This window comes from Schistocerca americana, chromosome 5, assembly GCF_021461395.2.
Source record: "Schistocerca americana isolate TAMUIC-IGC-003095 chromosome 5, iqSchAmer2.1, whole genome shotgun sequence".
Lineage (NCBI taxonomy): Eukaryota > Metazoa > Arthropoda > Insecta > Orthoptera > Acrididae > Schistocerca > Schistocerca americana.
The window spans coordinates 690,721,077-690,743,621 of NC_060123.1; the positions used below are offsets into that span (position 1 = coordinate 690,721,077).

At 39.0% G+C, this 22,545-nt stretch overlaps 1 protein-coding gene across 3 annotated transcripts in view; it reads left to right on the top strand.

Annotated features, from left to right (window-relative positions):
• LOC124615942 (Bardet-Biedl syndrome 4 protein) overlaps positions 1-22,545 on the top strand; it is a 127,804-nt gene that overhangs the window by 58,456 nt on the left and 46,803 nt on the right. For all 3 annotated transcript variants that reach the window (XR_006979821.1, XM_047144137.1, XM_047144138.1), the window contains exons 7-8: positions 6,498-6,620; positions 7,251-7,422. Coding sequence is in view for 2 of the 3 variants with exons in the window: in XM_047144137.1 (XP_047000093.1) it covers positions 6,498-6,620; positions 7,251-7,422 (295 nt within the window). In the remaining variant the exon portion in view is untranslated. The remainder of the gene's footprint in view (positions 1-6,497; positions 6,621-7,250; positions 7,423-22,545) is intronic.

The following is a 22,545-nucleotide window of genomic DNA, read 5'->3' on the forward strand; positions in this document are numbered from 1 at the left end:
TTTTTTTCGTTTGAGGCAAGATACCCAGTGCTTGGGTCAAGCCACGAGCTCATGCTTTAGGAAACAAGGAGGACACAAAGAAAGTGGTGTTCACTGTTCCTGTTGCCGACAACATGTTTGTCCATGTCAGCCCAATTGATTGGCTTGTTTGTATTGCAGCTACCTCCTCTGACCCCCCCCCCCCCCCCCCCCCCCCCCCCCCTGGTGCACCACTAGGCTCCATGTGCCAATACTGCACACTATCAACAATGGCAACATAACTCCAACCCTGTAACTGGCGGCCCACAGCATGGGAGACATTGAACGACAGTGCAATGTTCAAAACCTCTTGTAATATGGGATACTCAAACTGAAGGGCAAGTTGATGCACCTCCTTATCTGAGCCAGGATGAAAGATTGCATCTCTGATCATTGTGCACACGTAACACTGAACTGGCATGACTGTGACCATAAAGCTTGGTCACGTAAGCTTGATACAGTTTCTGCAGCTGTTTGTGACATTGTTAGAATTCACAACGTGCAGCAACCATATGCATATGCTTGTGGTTATAGGATAGGAAACAACACACAGTGCCAAAGAAAAGTGGCACTGGTTCTCATAGAAGAGGTAACTGCCACAGCAAGTGATACATATGAGGCGGTATCCACCATAAGGAAAGAGCCTCAAAGACCTCCGTGGCGGCACCTGAGTCTGTGTCAACATAGCTAACTACTGATCCAACACAGCTGTTGCAGAAGGGTCTGGAATAAAGCCTCCGTGGGAGATTCGAATGGCAGAAAGGCTACAGAATCTGAAACCTGCAAAAATTCTACCCTTGATGTAACTACTTGTGTTCTAATTAGTTACACAAGGAAACACATGAAAAAGAGGTACAATTTACTGGGTCACAGGATAACACCCATAAGAAAACAGTGAAAGTAGTTTACATTTCTCGAAGACATTAATAACTGAGGTCCTTGAGCCCCATGCACGCCCATATAAAGATGCTATCCACATTAGGTGTTGCTGGCATGGAGCTGTGTGTGCAGAGCAGACCTGGTATGGTGGTGAGTGACAGAGCTACCCCTGGTGACCACCTCAGGTAGTTGCAGGTACACCATTTTGAGTGTTGGTGTGCACTATGCTGGCTAAGCGGCTTGACTTACATCTGCTTTGGGCACTAGGTATAGTAATCAGCGTGTTACTACAGTATGTTCTACACAAGGCAAGGACCTGAGTGAGTGGAAGAAATATTGAACAAACCTTTCACAACTTCAGTATTTAATTGTTCAAGATAACATATGCATATAAACAGTATAACAATAATTAGAAGGCAGTACACACTTCCTTTACATATCATTTTCTTTTGTGGCAAATAGCTTTAAGGAAAAACAAAAAGAAACTGAAATTCTATCCCTTAAAGTAGCTAGCTCTTTCACTATTGAAACAAATTTCGTAATAAAAATGCTTTAGGATGACCATGTGCATTGTTGGATTTTTTGTTAGCCTGTGTATTGTGAATATTTCTCTTTCAAATATTGACTCCATCCCGTGGGAGAACACTTACAGGAAAACCATTGACACAATTGAGTCAAAATCTGAAACAGAATTGTCAGTGAAGTACAACACTTAGCACTGAAAGCACATTTGTTAGAGGCATCAATGTATAGATAGAACAGAACTGTCCCTGGGATGGAGAATACCGCTGTTCATACAAAAATAGAATATTTTAGAGTATGCAAACATTACAAGCAGAAGAAATTTTGAGAATCTTCTAGAAATGGTAAATACTGAATAAAAAATATTTGCCGGTGATCATATTTGAACTGGCAACATACAGCACACCAGACAGTGATGGTAACCACTGCTTCTCACTGTGTGCAGTACAGCTCATGGCAGTATCTAATTCTCATGCAACCTTCATATGAAAACAAAGAAAAAAATTAAATTGAGAAGCCAAAAAAGCACAACGTACTTGACTATAACATAAGTGTAGTGAGATTAAGTTAAGTCACTCTCATTATACCACTGTTTGCTATGTTCCATGCCATTCTATTCCATTAATGTTTATTGTGAGACCCACCATTTCAAATACATTGTGGGATGTTTTGACATAATTGTCTAGATCATAAACAAATGTTCAGTGGTAATCAGCTAAAGTTGATTCTTTAATTTGTCACACACACAAAGTTTGGACCTGTATCACTAATTTTCTCCCAAATAGATTTTTTCTGTGTTCACAATGTAAGCACTGACCAAGGTGGCACAGAAGTTAGTATAATGAACTCACATTCAGGAAGATGACGATTCAAATTCCAGTCAGGCCATCCAGATTTAGGTTTTCCGTGATTTCTCCTAATTACTCAAGGCAAATGGCACTATGTTCCCTTTGAAAGTGGATGACTGAGTTTCTTTCTCATCTGTCCTTGATTTGAGCTTGTACTCTGTCTGTAATAACCTCATTGTTGACAGGATTTTAAACTCTGATGTTCCTTCCTTCCTTTTTCACAATTTAAATGCTATGCTTTCAGTAAGAGTTAATGGTCACACACAGTCTATACTGATGATACTCAGTATGCGATAGAGTATACATTGCAACACAATAGTTACTTCTTTGATTCTGGCTTGACCATGTGATCAGTTTGGATTCTGTGCTCCTGAACCTGCACTGTGTAGCTACACTGGTACAGATCACTACTGCAGGTTCTTGACTGCCATGATGCACCACCCATAACTGATCAGAATTTCTTCTGTTATTGTGTAACTGCTTTCTACTATACTGCTCCCCACCCCATTTTGAAGCATTTCGTATTCTGTTTCCATTACTTTGTCTCCTTCTTAAAAATTTGCTTTGTGTCTCTTTATCATTCTCATATTTTGTTTTTCTGCAGTTGACATTTTTTTAATGTTTACCCCTTATATCTGATAAATAAATCACATTCTATCTTCATTTGATTGGGTTTTCAAATCTCGTCTGATGCAGTCTCCAACAATCAGTCTTTCCTTCCCATCCTGTCTGGCAAGTCTCCCCTGACCCAGGATTTTGGACAACTTTTCCGAACTCTGCCCCCTTTCCTAAACCAACTCTGCCCCTTTTCCTAAACCTCACCAGTCCTTTTCCTTCACCTCTCTTCCTTCCTCTTCAAGCCTTCTGCCAGAAGAAGGAGCGAGCCACTGGCTCCAAAAGCTTGCCCAGTTTAATACCCTTACGTGTGTGCTCTCCTGTGCTTTCTGAGTAGATTTTTTATCTATACAATACATTACATTTGCAAAAATTAATTGTTTATTTTTGATGATAGCAAAGAAGGGAAAGTAGAAAGGTGGAAGGAGTATATAGAGGGTCTATACAAGGGTGATGTACTTGAGGACAATATTATGGAAATGGAAGAGGATGTAGATGAAGATGAAATGGGAGACACAATACTGCGTGAAGGGTTTGATAGAGCACTGAAAGACTTGAGTCGAAACAAGGCCGCGGGAGTAAACAACATTCCATTAGAACTACTGACGGCCTTGGGAGAGCCAGTCCTGACAAAACTCTACCATCTGGTGAGCAAGATGTATGAGACAGGTGAAATACCCTCAGACTTCAAGAAGAATATAATAATTCCAATCCCAAAGAAAACAGGTGTTGACAGATGTGAAAATTACCGAACTATCAGTTTAATAAGTCACAGCTGCAAAATACTAACGCGAATTCTTTACAGATGAATGGAAAAACTGGCAGAAGCCAGCCTCGGGGAAGATCAGTTTGGATTCTGTAGAAATGTTGGAACACGTGAGGCAGTACTGACCTTACGATTTATCTTAGAAGGAAGATTAAGGAAAGGCAAACCTACGTTTCTAGCATTTGTAGACTTAGAGAAAGCTTTTGACAATGTTGACTGGAATACTCTCTTTCAAATTCTAAAGGTGGCACGGGTAAAATACAGGGAGCGAAAGGCTATTTACAATTTGTACAGAAACCGGATGGCAGTTATAAGAGTCGAGGGGCATGAAAGGGAAGCAGTGTTTGGGAAGGGAGTGAGACAGGGTTGTAGCCTCTCCTTGATGCTATTCAATCTGTATATTGAGCAAGCAGTAAAGGAAACAAAAGAAGAGTTTGGAGTAGGTATTAAAATCCATGGAGAAGAAATAAAAACTTTGAGGTTCGCCGATGACATTGTAATTCTGTCAGAGACAGAAAAGGACTAGGAGGAGCAGTTGAACGGAATGGACAGTGTCTTGAAAGGAGGGTATAACATGAACACCAACAAAAGCAAAACGAGGATAATGGAATGTAGTCGAATTAAGTTGGGTGATGCTGAGGGAATTAGATTAGGAAATGAAACACTTAAAGTAGTAAATGAGTTTTGCTATTTGGGCAGCAAAATAACTGATGATGGTCGAAGTAGAGAGGATATAAAATGTAGACTGGCAATGGCAAGGAAAGCGTTTCTGAAGAAGAGAAATTTGTTAACATCGAGAATAGATTTAAGTGTCAGGAAGTCATTTCTGAAAGTATTTGTATGGAGTGTAGCCAAGTATGGAAGTGGAACGTGGACGATAAATAGTTTGGACAAGAAGAGAATAGAAGCTTTCAAAATGTGGTGCTACAGAATAATGCTGAAGATTAGCTGGATAGATCACATAACTAATGAGGAGGTATTGAATAGAATTGTGGAGAAGAGGAGTTTGTGGCACAACTTGACAAGAAGAAGAGACCGGTTGGTAGGACATGTTCTGTGGCATCAGGGGATCACAAATTTAGCATTGGAGGGCAGCGTGGAGGGTAAAAATTGTAGAGGGAGACTAAGAGATGAATACACTAAGCAGATTCAGAAGGACGTAGGCTGCAGTAAGTACTGGGAGATGAAGAAGCTTGCACAGGATAGAGTAGCATGGAGAGCTGCATCAAATCAGTCTCATGACTGAAGACCACAACAACAACAGCTTCATTCTTCAATCATTTTTATTATTCATGTAGTCTATAATGTGGCATACAGGCATAAGATCCAGTACATTCCTGTATGGCATTTAATGTTCATAGCAAATTTTTTGCTCATTGATTTTTGTTGTGTTAATGCAGCAAATTTCAGATATTGGTGTGGGAAGCTCAGTCAGTTGAGCATTGCCTGTGAAGGCAAGGTTATGTGGATTGGAGACCCATTCTGGTACACTGTTTTAGTCTGTCTGGAATTTCCAAAACTGTGCACACTTGATTGCAGAGTGGAAGACTCACTGTGTAATTATAAGATGCACTTTACATTTGATGTAAGGGTAGAGGTATGACTTATGTAAACAAGGGTAGTCTGATATGGGAGCAGCAACATATTGCAGCTTTCCTTGTGTCATTTGGTTGCTGATATTTCAGCCTATGTAGGACTGACAGCAACAAATTTCTCATATTTTTCTAACCAAAGGAATAAATACATTGATGGGTGAGAAGGCAACCATTCTTATCCAAATGAGAACAGCGTTGTGTGTGAATGGTAGACTCCATTGAGATGGCCTGATGATTATGAAAGTAATCTGTCCATCATCATCAAAACAATCAGGAACAGTTTCAACCATTGTTTTAGTCTGTTCAATATATTAGCCTCACAATTTTCCTGTATTTTCTGAAGTGCTGTTCCACCACCAACCCTTTCCAGTCCTCTCCTTTTTTCTGAATTCTTGGTCTTTTGCCCTAGAGCTTCAGTTCATGCCCCACAAAAATAGCAATTTCCCCCACTTTCAAAAGTGTATGGTTTGTTAATATTTGCACTTTTATTTGCCTTAAAATGTTGTGCGTAGCTTGTGGCCTCTTGCTGTAGTCACTTGCTCTTTTGGTTCAGTGATGTTTGGCAAACAGAAAAATGGATTTTTCTTGAGTTTTGTCAGTCACTTTGTCAGAAAGATTCCACATACATGTTGAAGAAAGCCGTGACAGGTAACAGAGCTTATAAACACACTACTTTATTTTTTGTTGTCATGAATTAAGATTTGTAAAGATTGCTTTCTCCATTCCTGGTAATATCAGACATTACTACATATGATGTCTGTGACTTTAGCTTTTCAGTTTTGTTTCCATGTTTGTGGTGTACAAAATAAAAAGAGTGAAGAAATTTAATATTAATCTTAAGTTCTGTAGCAATCAGTTTAAAACTGCAACAGTTACCAGGGATGCTGTGGAAGATTGATCTGTGCAACAAGAGAAACGCCATGTAATAGTATCAAATGCAAACTTCCTTTTATGTGGAGACTCTTTTGGCCGTTACGTGTAGTTAATGACAGACAATATTGTAACATTCAAATAAGAAAGCTGAAGTGAAAAGGTCATGTCCAGAAGTGAATCGGAACAAAGTAAAGACATTAATGGAACCACCTTTCAAGTGGAAAATGTATAAAATGGCCCCAGCCCCCTCCCCATAAAAGGCAGTCATATTGTGAAAACTAATAAAATATTGTTTATGGTAGTGTGTCATAAAACTTTCAGGAGTGTTAATTCCAATTGCTTTATTGTTACTCAAAAAGGCCTTACTTTCATTTGTTTCAGGACCATAAAGACTGTGAGGTAGCACTATCAAAATACAAAATTGCTACTCAGTATGCACCTGAATCAGCACCATTGTGGAGTAACATTGGAATGTGCTTTTTTGAAATGAAAAAGTTCATTGCAGTAAGTCATTGTGGTATTACAAATACAAAATTCAAGTTCAGTGTACTGTTCTGTTCTCATTTCTTGTCTTTTCTTCCTGCCCATTCATTGCATTTTGTACAACCTTCACAGAGCACAGACTAAACACCTCGACCTTGTCATCGTGTGTTAAGATTTTCATCATACCACCCTAATTTTGATTTTCTTTGATTTTCTGAGATCAAGTACAGGTAATTTGAATAGCAGGTTGGTCCTTGCAGTGAAACAATGCCCAAGGCTTCCACTATCAAATGTCAGTTTGGATCTGTGCTTCATATTTAATGACCTTATTGCCAATGTGACATTATGTGGTAACAGTTTTTCCATTGTTTTGTTGAATATTCTTATTCTGTCAATGATCCCAATTCTAAATTATTTTCTCCATTCTCTTCTCAATTGTTTTTTGTCCCTTCTTACTTATTTAGTGTTATTTTCCGTCTCTGTCACCATCTTAAAAATCTTATTGGCTCCAGTATAAAGAGTACTACCCTTTTTTCCTCCTGCTTAATAATGTGTAACTAATTTCCATTGAGCTCTATTCGTAATTTGGTTTGCCACTTCTTAACTAAGCACATTACTTTCTTTTTACAATTATGACTTATGTATTTTCAGGCCATCAGCTGCCTTAAGAGAGCAAATCACCTGTCTCCTTTTGATTGGAAAATATTATACAACCTTGGACTGGTTCATTTAGTGACACAGCAGTATGCATCAGCTTTTCATTACTTGTCTGCATCGATAAATCTCCACCATAGATATGGGAATGCATTTATGCTGCTTGCTCGTAAGTTTATTATACTGAATAAGTTATCAAAATATTCAATGAATTGTACACTGTTTATAAAAAGCTAACTAGTGGCACACAGTGACATTGTTTCAAGGAATATGAATTGTTCAAACTGTATAATTTTGTCACAGAAAATAAGGGGAATCTGAAATGTAGTGGAAAAATATTGGCCAGCTATGAGTAGGACTCCATACAAACTTCATTATGTATATACTATAAAATGGATAGATTGCCACCCACTATACAGTGGAGATGTTAAGTCGCAGACAGGCACAACAAAAAGTCTGTTTGTTTAGCTGTCTTTTTTTTCTGTCTGCAACTCAGCATCTCCACTATGTGGTGAATAGCAATCTATCCTTTTCATTGTATTGTAATTATGTATACAGACAGTTCATCCATCCTGGGAATTGAGGATACTGACAGTTTTTGCTTGTTATTGACATTCATACTGGCAAGATATTGGTCCTGAAAATTCTGTTTTTTGAGAATCTTTTAACTATAATTTTGAAATAAGACAACAAATGACAAAAAATATTTGTTTTATATGACATAATTACATATTTACACTTTTCAGATGTTTTTTCTTTACTTGCACTGTAAAACATTGCTGTTTCTGTAATATTGATTCTAGGCCAGTGGGAAGTACCCTATAGGTTTTGATGAGCAAATTTCTGGCTATCAAAGTATGTGACATAAATGGCCATATGTTGTGATTACATTGACTTAGAAGCTTCAGCTTCAATTTTTTGCACCAACAAAGAACCATGTGTGACATAAATTTCAACTTGATATAACTACTTGTTCCTGAGAAAATGGGTTTTTAAGAGTGATATAACTACTTATTCCTTAGAAAATGGGTTTTTAACAGTCTGACAGACAGATGGACGGAAAACAAAATCATCATATAAGGGTTCCATTTTTACTGATTGAAGTAAAGAGCCATGAAAAAGGCAAAAAAGCTAATAACAGACTTCTGTGGATCAGTATTTGCTCCCAAAAAATTTTATATATCCAAGAAACTAATACTTATGACAGGATAGCAAACAGGATTGTTTAAAAACTGACACAAATGGCAGCTTTTAGAACTAGAGATTTCTTCATTTGAGAAAACTGTGGAATTGGACTATTTGGGGATTAAGTGAAAAGTCATTTGATATCCTGTATGAAGACACTGGAGCTCTTTCCAGCAGTGGTTCCTATTTTCTTAATTGACAGGAATCCTCGGCATTTGCTTCGAATTACAGGCTTTAGCCTGGCAGTAAGGATCTCACTGTAATGTACACTATTTATTGTTGTGCCCCTTTCCCTATAATGTTCCAGTACTGGACCTTGTGCATCTCAAAAAAATTTTGAGCATCAGTTTTTCAGAGGATGGTTGGGTCTTGCACTTTTTCTTGCACGGTGAATTTGGATATTTCCATTCCATGTTCTGCCGTTTACTCTCCGGCTTGTTATGATGGATCCATTTTTTGTCACCTGTCTATTTTTTTATATTACAGGCAATCCTAGAACATTGGCTCATAGGGCCTGTATAATGCCTGAAGCTGACAGCTTGCTTAACAAACTAATATACCTCCAACTGGTATTCAAGAAACTTCAATATTCGTCACAACGTTTAATGAAGTCTTTCAAGAAATAATGATAATCAACCATGGGAAAATGTTAAATAGTATTTCTTGCATGTGTAAGGAATGTTCCTTTAAAAGTGCTAGATTCATGAAAATGTTTGAACAGAGGTTCTCTTCAGCCAATTGACCAAGATGGAAACCTTTGTGAGGACTGTGAAGGATGAATTTTTTTGTGAACGATAGGAATCTACAAAGTTTTGTGTGACTGTGTACAACAGACATCTAGCATACTGAAAGAATCAACAACATAGGAAAAGATATATTGCTATATACTGTAAAGAACACATGTCAAGTTGTGGACAGGCATGATTAAAAGACACTCACCTGTAGTTTTCGGTCACAGCCTTTGCCAGTAAGGAGGACACACACACAACATTCAGACTTCCACACAAACGAGCACACCTCATGCACTCATGACTGCCAACTCCAGCGTCTCTGGCCTCACACATTGTAACTTTAAATTACTTACCAGACAGCAGTGTAATATTTGGTGTCCTACAGAAGAAAGTAAGAACTGTCCAGTTACAATCTCATCATTAACGCCAAAAAATTTTTGGCCTATAACCAATAAAATAGTTACTTTAATACCAATAAAATTTATATTGTAGCTCTTCACTCCACATCTTAATCAGGTTTCCAAGTTAATGTTACCCTCAATTGTCAATAATTATACAGAAATAGAAATTCCATTACTGATACTGAGCTGGTAGAAATGAAGAATCAGTTAAAAATCATTGTTTCTGAAGGCAAATTGCAGACATGAAAGGCTATCTTGCTGAATTTTAATATCTGGATGAGCAGGCAAATACAAAATCCAATCAAAATCACTGTGCTCGCATACAGATGGCAACATGTTTTGTCACTCTTGCATTGTCTCATACTCATATAAATAAAAATAAATAAATAAAGTAACAACGTCTTACTATACTTCAATACTGACACTGTCTTGCTCTGATCATCTCACATTTCACTTGCCATATTTATTTCTGACAGTCATCGTTTGTGTATTTATTTCAGATGCCAGACATTCATCGTGATGTATGAGTATAAATTAAATTAGTAGCCTAGTCAATAATTATATTCACACATTAACAAAATAATAATCTGCAGTGCAACTGTCTACACTCAGCCCAGAGCACATCCCAGCAACAATATTACTTGACAATAACTTCCTCATTTCTTACACTAATTACATGTTGGAACAATTTAGCTCACCTATACATTACTGAGCAATGCAGAGTTACAGGTATCAAGGAATTAACCCTTTGACTACTGTTGACAAGTTAACTGAACATGCTCTTCCTCTCCCCAGGTGCTGTTATTAAGTGCAGCCTCAGGGTTTTCCTTCAGCACTGTTGACAAGTCAACTAAGACTCCCCCGGCTAACCCCTCAGTGTTGATGAGAGGCACCTGCGTTCTGTTGATGAGTTTAAGCATACAGCGAATTTCTATCCTGTAGCTAAGTTTTATTTTGGTACTTTGTCTGTTGTGATCTCATTTTGTTCCATTCAGCTTAGGTTTATGTCTTATTGTTCATCAGAATTGCATCACAGTGTGTTTCTCATCATCTGTTCAACAAAGAAAACTGTGGTTGCACTGAGGCAGAGATTATGGAGATACAAAGAGCAACAGTGAGGATCAGTTATTCATTGTTGACAAAAGCAGTAACTCCTCCACAGATTCTGAAACTGACTATTCTGCACCACCTGTGTCAGCAAGGGTGAAACTACAGTCTTATGACTCAACTAGAGCTGTAATGATAGTTTTTATCAGTCCAAACAGTTTGAAAGTTTGGAATTTTTGGAGTGGGGTACCAAAATTGATTTGGAAACAGTTGAATGAGAAGTCCTCTTTAAATCTCTGTAGATTTTTAACATCAGTAAATTTGCAAAGAAGTTTCAAAGTTAGAAACTAATTTTTTTACAACTTCAATAATGTTCATTTCAGTGGTTTCAAATCTCAGATTGACTGAAAGAGACATGACAAGAAGCACTTCCGAATTAATTAGCACAGGGCAAGGCAGGCCACTTGCTTCATCCCAGCCCAATGCAGGCTACTTAGCACAGATGGGTGGGTTAGATGATTAGATTAGTACTTGTTCCATAGATCATGAACATGACACTTCGTAATGATGTGGAACATGTCAGTTTAATAAAAGGTGTCTATACAAGATATTACACTACACAAAATATTACATGACACGTAATATTTTTAATTTTTTTTCTTTTGTTTCTTTTTTTGTGGGGGTTGGGGAAATTACCCACTTACTATATCTAAAAATTCATCTGATGAGTAGAAGGAGTTGCCATTAAGAAATTCTTTTAATTTCCTTTTAAATGCTATATGGCTATCTGTCAGACTTTTGTTGCTATTAGGTAAGTGACCAAAGACTTTTGTGGCAGCATAATTTACCTCCTTCTGAGCCAAAGTTAGATTTAACCTTGAGTAGTGAAGATCATCCTTTCTCCTAGTGTTGTAGCCATGTACACTGCTATTACTTCTAAATTCATTTGTATTGTTAATATCAAATTTCATAAGTGATTATATATATTGTGAGGCTACAGTGAAGCTCTCGAGCTCTTTAAATAAGTGTCTGCAGAATGATCTGGGATGAGCTCCAGCAATTATTCTGATTACACGCTTTTGTGCAATGAACACTCTTTTACTCAATGATGAGTTACCCCAGAATATGATGCCATACGAAAGCAGAGAACGAAAATAGGCATGGTAAGCTAATTTACTGAGATGTATATTGCTAAAATTTGCAATGACCCTATTAGCATAAGTAGCTGAACTCAAATGTTTCAGCAGATCTTCAGTGTGGTTTTTCCAGTTCAACCCCTCATCAGTGCATACACCTGGAATTTGGAATATTCTATCTTAGCTACCGATTTCTGATTGAAGTCTATATTTATTAATGGTGTCATTCCGTTTACTGTGTGGAACTGTATGTACTGTGTTTTGTCAAAGTTTATGAGAGCCCATTTGCAGAGAACCACTTAATGATTTTCTGAAACATATCGTTTACAATTTCACCAGTTAATTGTTGTATGTTGGATGTGATAGCTATACTTGTATCATCGGCAGAAAGTACCAGCTTTGCATCTTCGTGAATACAGAATGGCAAGTCATTAATATATATTAAGAACAGTGCAGTGTTCATCTCAGCGTATAATGAGCATGTGTGCACCAACCAACTGGGTAATATAACAATTTACACACTAGGGGATATAATTAAACATTCTTAACCCTTCACTATAACAGTTAAACACAATCACTGTTGTTCATACAAGGCACATAGCTTTCATCAAATTAGTTTTAAAATTGTATCCTGATCCTGCATAGTTAAAAAAATGGATGCCAGGAGTCACTATTATGCAGGCTTACATAAACATTAGATCCAAAGTTCTCCTATATTGATACCAGGTGGCAGTGTTATCTCAAAATCTCCATGACTGTGGGTGAACAAAGAATAGATTATCAGCAGTTTTATAAAGTTCAGAGGCATTTCTGTCACTGTAGCTGAATACTATGTTTCTCACAGCAACTGCACGAATTGTGACTTTCAAAGGTTTAGCATTTCCTCAGTTTTTAGGATGTTTTGGTAAAGGGAGCAATGTAAATGCCTCTGGAAGACAACATAACCCACTGGGATGATGACTTCCATTTTATACCATTCCTGGTGTCCACTAATGCCTTAACTCTAAAAACTATGGACAGACATTTTTGGAAGATCATTGTTTGGTATTCTGTGACTTGTCACCAGTTTTTATGGATATCCATCTCCTCATGAACAATGGCATGCTTGCACCTTATACTGAGCAGCAATATGGTTTTTGTAATAATGATAATAATAATAATAATAATAATAATAATAATACTTATGCTATACCAATATTGACCTATTCATTTGGAGTAGTGAAATGGAGTAACACAGAACTAGAAGCACTCATTACACTTACACGATCACAATGCCACAAATATAGAATACATCACATACATTCAGCAACAGAAAGATTCACATTAAGCAGAAAGGAAGGAGGAAGGGGATTTATCGACATAAAAAAACCTACATTATGGACAGGTACCGTATTTACTCGAATCTAAGCCGCACCTGAAATTTGAGACTCTAAATTCAAGGGGAGAGAAAAGTGTTAGGCCCCACCTCCAAATCGAAACAGAGTTGGTCCATTGTAATATGAGACACAATTTAGGTTGAATGATTGATGATACAGCTACAGTAGTCGTAAGCTTAGCAGTTAAGCTTTACCAGGTAGCCATTGCTATGTGTCAGGCGCGCCGTCCGTATTTATACGGGTACCCTTCCTTTTTCATGTGCTTCGTCTGGTTTGAATTGATTGCTTATTTTCTTTGATCTGATAAGTGCCGTTCTCTTTGTTATAGTTGTTTACGTCACTCTAAGCTGAAAATGCATTACTGTACTGTGTCATGCATTGTTGGTCGCATTCTGATAATGAGTGTTCATGGCATGTCGCCGCTCGTGGCATGACTTGCTTTTGTGCGCGCTGCCACCGCTTACAATAAAAAAAAGAGAGTTCTGAATGAGAGTTTAGCAAAAATTTTTCTCCATTTGAAAATCCTTGCAGACGCCTCTTTAGTACATTACATTCTGCTCAGAAATTAGAGTCATGTTAGATTTAAAAATCTAGTGAATTACCGTGCTTCATTTCTGACTGTATCACTATTAGGCATAAGAATAATACGAATATAAACGTGACATGATATGTATATTCTTCCGGGTTTGCTGTTGTCTCACTCTAGTTTCATAGTTTATTAGGCAGATAGGATTTAAATGAGATAACAGCAAACACGAAAGAATACATAGCAAAATGTTTATATTCATATTATTCTTATGGTGAAGAGAATACTACATGTGATTCACAATTCATAAAAGTTCCTATTAGCAACTATCTCTTCTCACAGGTAGGAAAAAATTCAGTTGGCCATATTGACAAACATCCCAAACAGTCTTGCCAGTCGGATTTTCGTAGTAGAGTGAAATGCTGCTACATTTGAAGATGAAAAATACAGAATTTGTATTTACTTCGTTGGATAGTGTATGAACATGCAGTGTTTGAAACTCGGGGCGGAGAAAAAAGCTCGTCTTCCACTTTTCTTTTTTTCATTTATTTACTGACGCAGAGGTTTTGGCCTTACATATATTCGATGGCAGAAGTTCGTTGTGGCGGCACCTACCAACATTTTTCAGAACTTCCACTTACTTTGCACTCGATTCTAAGCCGCAGCTGGTTTTTTGGATTGCAAAAACTGGAAAAAAAAAGTGCGGCTTAGATTCGAGTAAATACGGTAGACAATTTAAGAAAATTCTTTATAGAACGAGCAGAAACTAGCAAAATACACAAAGCAATCACTCATATAAATACATCGGCTACACCATTGCAATTTCATAACCACTTCTACAACCCTTTAGATCACATAACATCAACAGATACAAAGAAAGTAAATTGGAAAAAGAAAACACTACATGGCAAGCACCCACATCATCCAACACAGCTGCACATCGATCAAGATGCATCCAACACATGGCTAAGAAAAGGCAATATATACAGTGAGATGGAAGGATTCATGATTGCAATACAGGATCAAACAATAAACACCAGATATTACAGCAAGCATATTATTAAAGATCCCAATACCACAACAGATAACTGCAGACTTTGCAAGCAACAAATAGAAACAGTAGATCACATCACAAGTGGATGTACAATACTAGCAAACACAGAATACACCAGAAGACATGACAATGTAGCAAAAATAATACATCAACAACTTGCCATACAACATAAACTAATAAAACAACATGTTCCCACATACAAGTATGCACCACAAAAAGCACTGGAGAATGATGAATACAAATTATAGTGGAACAGAAGCATTATAACAGATAAAACAACACTACATAACAAACCTGACATCATTCTCACCAACAAAAAGAAGAAATTAACACAACTAATCAAAATATCCATACCCAGTATAACAAATATACAGAAGAAAACAGGAGAAAAAATTGAAAAATACATCCAACTGGCTGAGGAAGTCAAGGACATGTGGCATCAGGATAAAGTCGACATTATACCAATTATACTACCAACTACAGGAGTCATACCACACAATATCCACCAGTACATCAACGCAATACATCCAAACGTATATATACAACTACAGAAATCTGTAATTATTGATACATGTTCAATTACCCAAAAGTTCCTAAATGCAATGTAACACATAACGTAAGGTTGAAAGGAAGTCACACTTGATCAAGGTCCACGTCACTTTCCATTTTTAACCAGACATAATGTCTGAGAAAGAAAAGAAATAATAATAATAATAATAATAATAATAATAATAATAATAATAATTATTATTATTATTATATTTATTATTTATTCTGTGTGTTTGTGCAGTTTCATGTATGATGCATTTCTTGCCTCTGATTGTTACACTTTTTCTGTTGACTCTGTCTTCTATGATGCACATGCTCTGATATTTTACTGTATATTTGTATATCACATAATTTTACAGTGTCATGTGATAAACAGTAATGAATTTACACTCATAAGTCTGTCACTGCCTCACCTTAACAATGACTTGAAGGTTTTCTATCAAAATATCATATGAAACGATGAGTTCCCAGTTGCATGCTCAAAAGTTAGTAACCCAGACAACTTGTTAAAAACAACTGTTATATTTACTTTGCATCAATATTAGTCAGTGAATAGTTTCAGCATATTATGGGTACCCAACTACTTTCCATATTTTCAGAGCAATGCTGAGGTGAATGCTGCAACAGTTTCTGATGGTTTGAGAACAGATTACTAACATCATTAGAGAATGGGGACGAAACATGAAGAAGCCAAAATAACCTCACTACAGAGATTACTTTGCAATCCATCTACATGAACCTGTGTTCATTTACCATTATGTTCAGGGTTCCAATAATTTATTTTATTTCAAATAATCTTATGTTGAACAATATAGAAAGATAAAGGGCAAGAGGTATTTTGTGCATAGAAATCCAGACGTGGTTTGAAAATATTGTAAATTACAGTGATAAGTGAAATAATGACATTATATCACACAGCTCAACACGAATTATGTAATTTATGTGTCAGACTTACATGTAACTAGTGAGTAATTCTGTAGCATTACAAATAATAAGAATTGTAATACTAACAATTCGTGCAATGAAGGTTTGAGCGATTTTAATACAAATTAGCCTCTAGATATTCATCAACTGAAAAAAAGGTGTACAAGTAAGTAAAAATTTCTTAACTTTGTTGCTAAATTACTTACTTGTTTCTGATTCACATTCCAAGAGTGGAGCGTTTCTTGACACAGACCAATCTGGTGTAATGAAGGTTCATTTAGTCATAAACTTCAGTTATCAACAGCTGAACCAATCCATTATGTATCATCCCAAAATATATCACTCTCTGTGTAAATTATGAGAAATGTGCAAGTTTCCTGCATAATGTGCTCAAATATATGGGGAAACCAGATGTATCCATTGAACAGAAAACAGAGTAAATTTTTATACCAGTATTTAGAATTATTTTGATGGCACAAACGATTTCAGTCATGAAAGAGAGTAATTTCTATTCCATCATCTTTCAGGCATTCATCTGGCTTAAAATTATTTCTTCTTCTGATATTTAGCTGAAAACATTACAGCCATCTTCAAAGTGAGTAGCGTGCTAGATTTAAACCACTTGACACAATACCCTGGAGTAAATTCGAGTGCTTGGGAGACAACACTGTCAGCACTGCAACAAGAGGATCAGTCATAGATAAAATTTTATGCATCTAAGACTAAAACACAGACCATCCATTTTAATAATCACACATGTGCGTAAGCGCGCGCGCGCGTGTGTGTGTGTGTGTGTGTGTGTGTGTGTGTGTGTGTGTGTGTGTGTGTTCCACAGTGTTGTCAAGTGGTTTAAATTCTGCCAGCAATTCAGCTGTAAGATGGCTGTAAGGTTATCAATAAAAATATTTGAAGAACAAATTATACTGTCCCTGATGCACACCCAAAAGATGTTGGAATGTTCTGTCGACTGGGGAAAAGGCAAGAAATAATGCAAGTTCTATTAACAATGGAGAGAGAAAAACTAGTTTCTTCTGTGAGTTGTCCACAGCTTTTTAGGCCATTTCTCGCCACATCGTATCCAACCTTCTTGGTCCATGTATAAAGTCTTTCAAATTTCTTCATTGCATATCTCCTCCATGTGATTTTACCATTCTGCACAGGATCTCTGGTATGGAGGTTGCCAACATAGTACTATTTTCGGCCATATGCCCAAACCATTTTAAATTCCATTTTCCCTCTCTTCAGTAATGTACATGGCAGTTTTCATTCATTTCCTGATTTCTTTTTTTAGGATCTTCTCTTGCCTTCATACTCTATGACTTCTTCTCAAAAAACCAAGTTGCACAGTTTCAGGTCTTCTTCTATCTCTTCATTATTTCCCAGGATTCCACTCCTTATAAAAAAGTTTTGCGTTCTTGATTCATAAAACCTTTTTCTTTTTGTTAATTTTATCTGGCCAGAAGATGTTTTTCAGATTATTGTTTGCTTGCTTAGCTCTGCCTTATTTCTTACTTACGGGAAACTTGATCTGAGGGTACAACTCCTAGATTTTTATATTTTTTATATGCCTCAGTAGTTTTTCCATTTGTGATAATCTTGTTTTAGGAAAATGAATATTGTTAGTCCAGCTTTATTGTATGTTTCTAAAGTTTTGTCCATCATGTACTCTGTATCATAGTCCTCTGCAGTCAATGTTAAATGATTATGAGTGAATAGTAAATTCAGTAGGAAATATCTCTCTCTCTCTCTTTCTCTCTCTCTCCTTTCGTCCTCCCCTCTCCTTCCCTCTTTCCTGATGAGGCAACAGTTTGTTGCGAAAGCTTGAATTTTGTGTGTATGTTTGTGTGTCTGTCGACCTGCCAGTGCTTTCGTTCGGTAAGTCACCTCATCTTTGTTTTATATATATATATATATATATATAATTTTTACATATAATATATATATATATATATATATATATATAAAAAACAAGGATGATGTGACTTACCAAACAAGAGCACTGGCACGTCGATAGACACACAAACAAACACAAACATTTGGATTGTTTGTTTGTGTTGTTTTGTTTGTTTGTTTGTGTGTCTATCGACGTGCCAGCGCTTTCGTTTCGTAAGTCACATCATCTTTGTTTTTAGATATATTTTTCCCACGTGGAATGTTTCCCTCTATTAATTCATATATATATATATATATATATATATATATACATAAACAAAGATGATGTGACTTACCATACGAAAGCGCTGGCAGGTCGATAGAAACACAAACAGACACATACATACACACAAAATTCAAGCTTTCGCAACAAACTGTTGCCTCATCAGGAAAGAGGGAAGGAGAGGGAAAGACGAAAGGAAGTGGGTTTTAAGGGAGAGGGTAAGGAGTCATTCCAATCCCGGGAGCGGAAAGACTTACCTTAGGGGGGAAAAAAGGACGGGTATACACTCGCACACACACACATATCCATCCACACATATACAGACACGAGCAGACATATTTAAAGACAAAGAGTTTGGGCAGAGATGTCAGTCGAGGCGGAAGTGCAGAGGCAAAGATGATGTTGAATGACAGGTGAGGTATGAGTGGCGGCAACTTGAAATTAGCGGAGATTGAGGCCTGGTGGGTAACGGGAAGAGAGGATATATTGAAGAGCAAGTTCCCATCTCCGGAGTTCGGATAGGTTGGTGTTGGTGGGAAGTATCCAGATAACCCGGACGGTGTAACACTGTGCCAAGATGTGCTGGCCGTGCACCAAGGCATGTTTAGCCACAGGGTGATCCTCATTACCAACAAACACTGTCTGCCTGTGTCCATTCATGCGAATAGACAGTTTGTTGCTGGTCATTCCCACATAGAATGCATCACAGTGTAGGCAGGTCAGTTGGTAAATCATGTGGGTGCTTTCACATGTGGCTCTGCCTTTGATCGTGTACACCTTCCGGGTTACAGGACTGGAGTAGGTGGTGGTGGGAGGGTGCATGGGACAGGTTTTACACCGGGGGCGGTTACAAGGATAGGAGCCAGAGGGTAGGGAAGGTGGTTTGGGGATTTCATAGGGATGAACTAACAGGTTACGAAGGTTAGGTGGACGGCGGAAAGACACTCTTGGTGGAGTGGGGAGGATTTCATGAAGGATGGATCTCATTTCAGGGCAGGATTTGAGGAGAGCCACATTCAGAGTCTGGTCCAGTCCCGGAAATTTTTAGCCGCTTCCCACAGGTTTTAACCTCATTATTTCTTCATCAGACAATTGTTAGCCTCATTTTCATAATCTGCCACCACAAAACCACTCCTTTTAATATATTACACGCAGTTTTTTTGAAATTTTCTCGAATTTCTCCGTCCTCTAACGTGTTTTGGCGGCAACACAACCACGTAACCTTTGTGCACATCGTTGTCTACCAACCCAAATCCAACATAGCCCAGCTGTAACCAACACCTTTTCGCCTTTTTTCACACCAGATCTCCAGTTACTTTCCAGTCCACCTTCATCCCTCCCCATATATATTTATATATTTTCATTTTCATTTCCTCATGTTACACTTTCCACCTTCTAATACCATGTCACCCTCACAACACCCCCACAACGACCCCATTAAGTTTTATTTACATTCCCTCCGCAAACATGCCTTCGCCCTAGCCAGATTACGCTCCCATATTCTATTTTCTAAGGCTTGTCTGACATTTGGCATTACCCCCAAAGGCCTCACACTTAAAGTTCCCATCTCTGGCTGCAACCCTTCTTTCCATCAGTCCCTATACCAGTTCCAAACTGAACAATCCATTGCCCTCACCCACCTAATCCTTCACCTACACATCAACTCAGCCAATGAACACACCCGTCAACTCCTATCCTTAATAAAAGTCCTTAATCTTTCCTCTCCCGCATCCACACCGGCTGTTCAGAGCATCCTCCTACAGGCCAACCGTAAATTAGAACAGCATGCCACCCTCCACCTCAAAAAACTATCCAATCTCCTGGTTTCCCACCTCCGGAAAGGCAACTCACTCACCCTTCACAACCTTTCCAGCAAACCTCAACCTCCTCTCATTGCACACAAACCCAGTCTCTCCCATCTACTCAATCTCCCACTTCCAGCTCCACTCCCTCCAAAACCTCAAAATTCCAATCAACACAATCTGGAACCACAACACCCTAATTCAGTAGTTAACCTTTGCTCCAAACCTCTCTCCCAATCCGAAACCTCTGTCCTATCCAAAGGCCTCACCTTCAGCCCCACTCCCAGATTCAACCAAACAGCCCTCGTCAAAGATTTACTGTCCTACACTCGTACTCTCTGCTGGAAATATCACTTTGCCACGAAGAAAAATGATCCTAATCCTACTCCTAATGATCCAACTCCCCAAGACACCATCCAAATTGAACCCTGCCTGGAACAGTTCCATCCTCCGTCGCAGCGGGACCCACCTCCTTTTCCTCAAAATCGCCCTCTCCAAACCTTCCAGGAATTTCTGACTTCCAGCCTTGCATCTCAATCCTTCTTAAAAAAACCTTAATCCTACTCCCAACATCACCACTGCTGAAGCCCAGGCTATCCGTGATCTGAAGGCCGACCGATCCATCGTCATTCTTCCGGCGGACAAGGGTTCCACGACCGTGGTACTTGATCGTCGGGAGTATGTGGCTGAGGGACTGTGTCAGCTTTCAGACAACACCACATACAAAGTTTGCCAAGGTAACCCCATTCCTGATGTCCAGGCGGAGCTTCAAGGAATCCTCAGAACCTTAGGCCCCCTGCAAAACCTTTCACCTGACTCCATCAACCTCCTGACCCCACCGACACCCCGCACCCCTACCTTCTACCTTCTTCCTAAAATCCACAAACCCAATCATCCCGGCCGCCCCATTGTAGCTGGTTACCAAGCCCCCACAGAACGTATCTCTGCCTACGTAGATCAACACCTTCAACCCATTACATGCAGTCTCCCATCCTTCATCAAAGACACCAACCACTTTCTCGAACGCCTGGAATCCTTACCCAATGTGTTACCCCCGGAAACCATCCTTGTAACCATTGATGCCACTTCCTTATAAACAAATATTCCGCACGTCCAGGGCCTCGCTGCGGTGGAGCATTTCCTTTCACGCCGATCACCTGCCACCCTACCTAGAACCTCTTTCCTCATCACCTTAGCCAGCTTCATCCTGACCCACAACTTCTTCACTTTTGAAGGCCAGACATACCAACAACTAAAGGGAACAGCCATGGGTACCAGGATGGCCCCCTCGTACGCCAACCTATTCATGGGTCACTTAGAGGAAGCCTTCTTGGTTACCCAGGCCTGCCAACCCAAAGTTTGGTACAGATTTATTGATGACATCTTCATGATCTGGACTCACAGTGAAGAAGAACTCCAGAACTTCCTCTCCAACCTCAACTCCTTTGGTTCCATCAGATTCACCTGGTCCTACTCCAAATCCCATGCCACTTTCCTTGACGTTGACCTCCACCTGTCCAATGGCCAGCTTCACACGTCCGTCCACATCAAACCCACCAACAAGCAACAGTACCTCCATTATGACAGCTGCCACCCATTCCACATCAAACGGTCCCTTCCCTACAGCCTAGGTCTTCGTGGCAAACGAATCTGCTCCAGTCCGGAATCCCTGAACCATTACACCAACAACCTGACAACAGCTTTCGCATCCCGCAACTACCCTCCCGACCTGGTACAGAAGCAAATAACCAGAGCCACTTCCTCATCCCCTCAAACCCAGAATCCCCCAGAGAAGAACCACAAAAGTGCCCCACTAGTGACAGGATACTTTCCGGGACTGGACCAGACTCTGAATGTGGCTCTCCTCAAATCCTGCCCTGAAATGAGATCCATCCTTCATGAAATCCTCCCCACTCCACCAAGAGTGTCTTTCCGCCGTCCACCTAACCTTTGTAACCTGTTAGTTCATCCCTATGAAATCCCCAAACCACCTTCCCTACCCTCTGGCTCCTATCCTTGTAACCGCCCCCGGTGTAAAACCTGTCCCATGCACCCTCCCACCACCACCTACTCCAGTCCTGTAACCCGGAAGGTGTACACGATCAAAGGCAGAGCCACATGTGAAAGCACCCACATGATTTACCAACTGACCTGCCTACACTGTGATGCATTCTATGTGGGAATGACCAGCAACAAACTGTCTATTCGCATGAATGGACACAGGCAGACAGTGTTTGTTGGTAATGAGGATCACCCTGTGGCTAAACATGCCTTGGTGCACGGCCAGCACATCTTGGCACAGTGTTACACCGTCCGGGTTATCTGGATACTTCCCACCAACACCAACCTATCCGAACTCCGGAGATGGGAACTTGCTCTTCAATATATCCTCTCCTCCAGTTACCC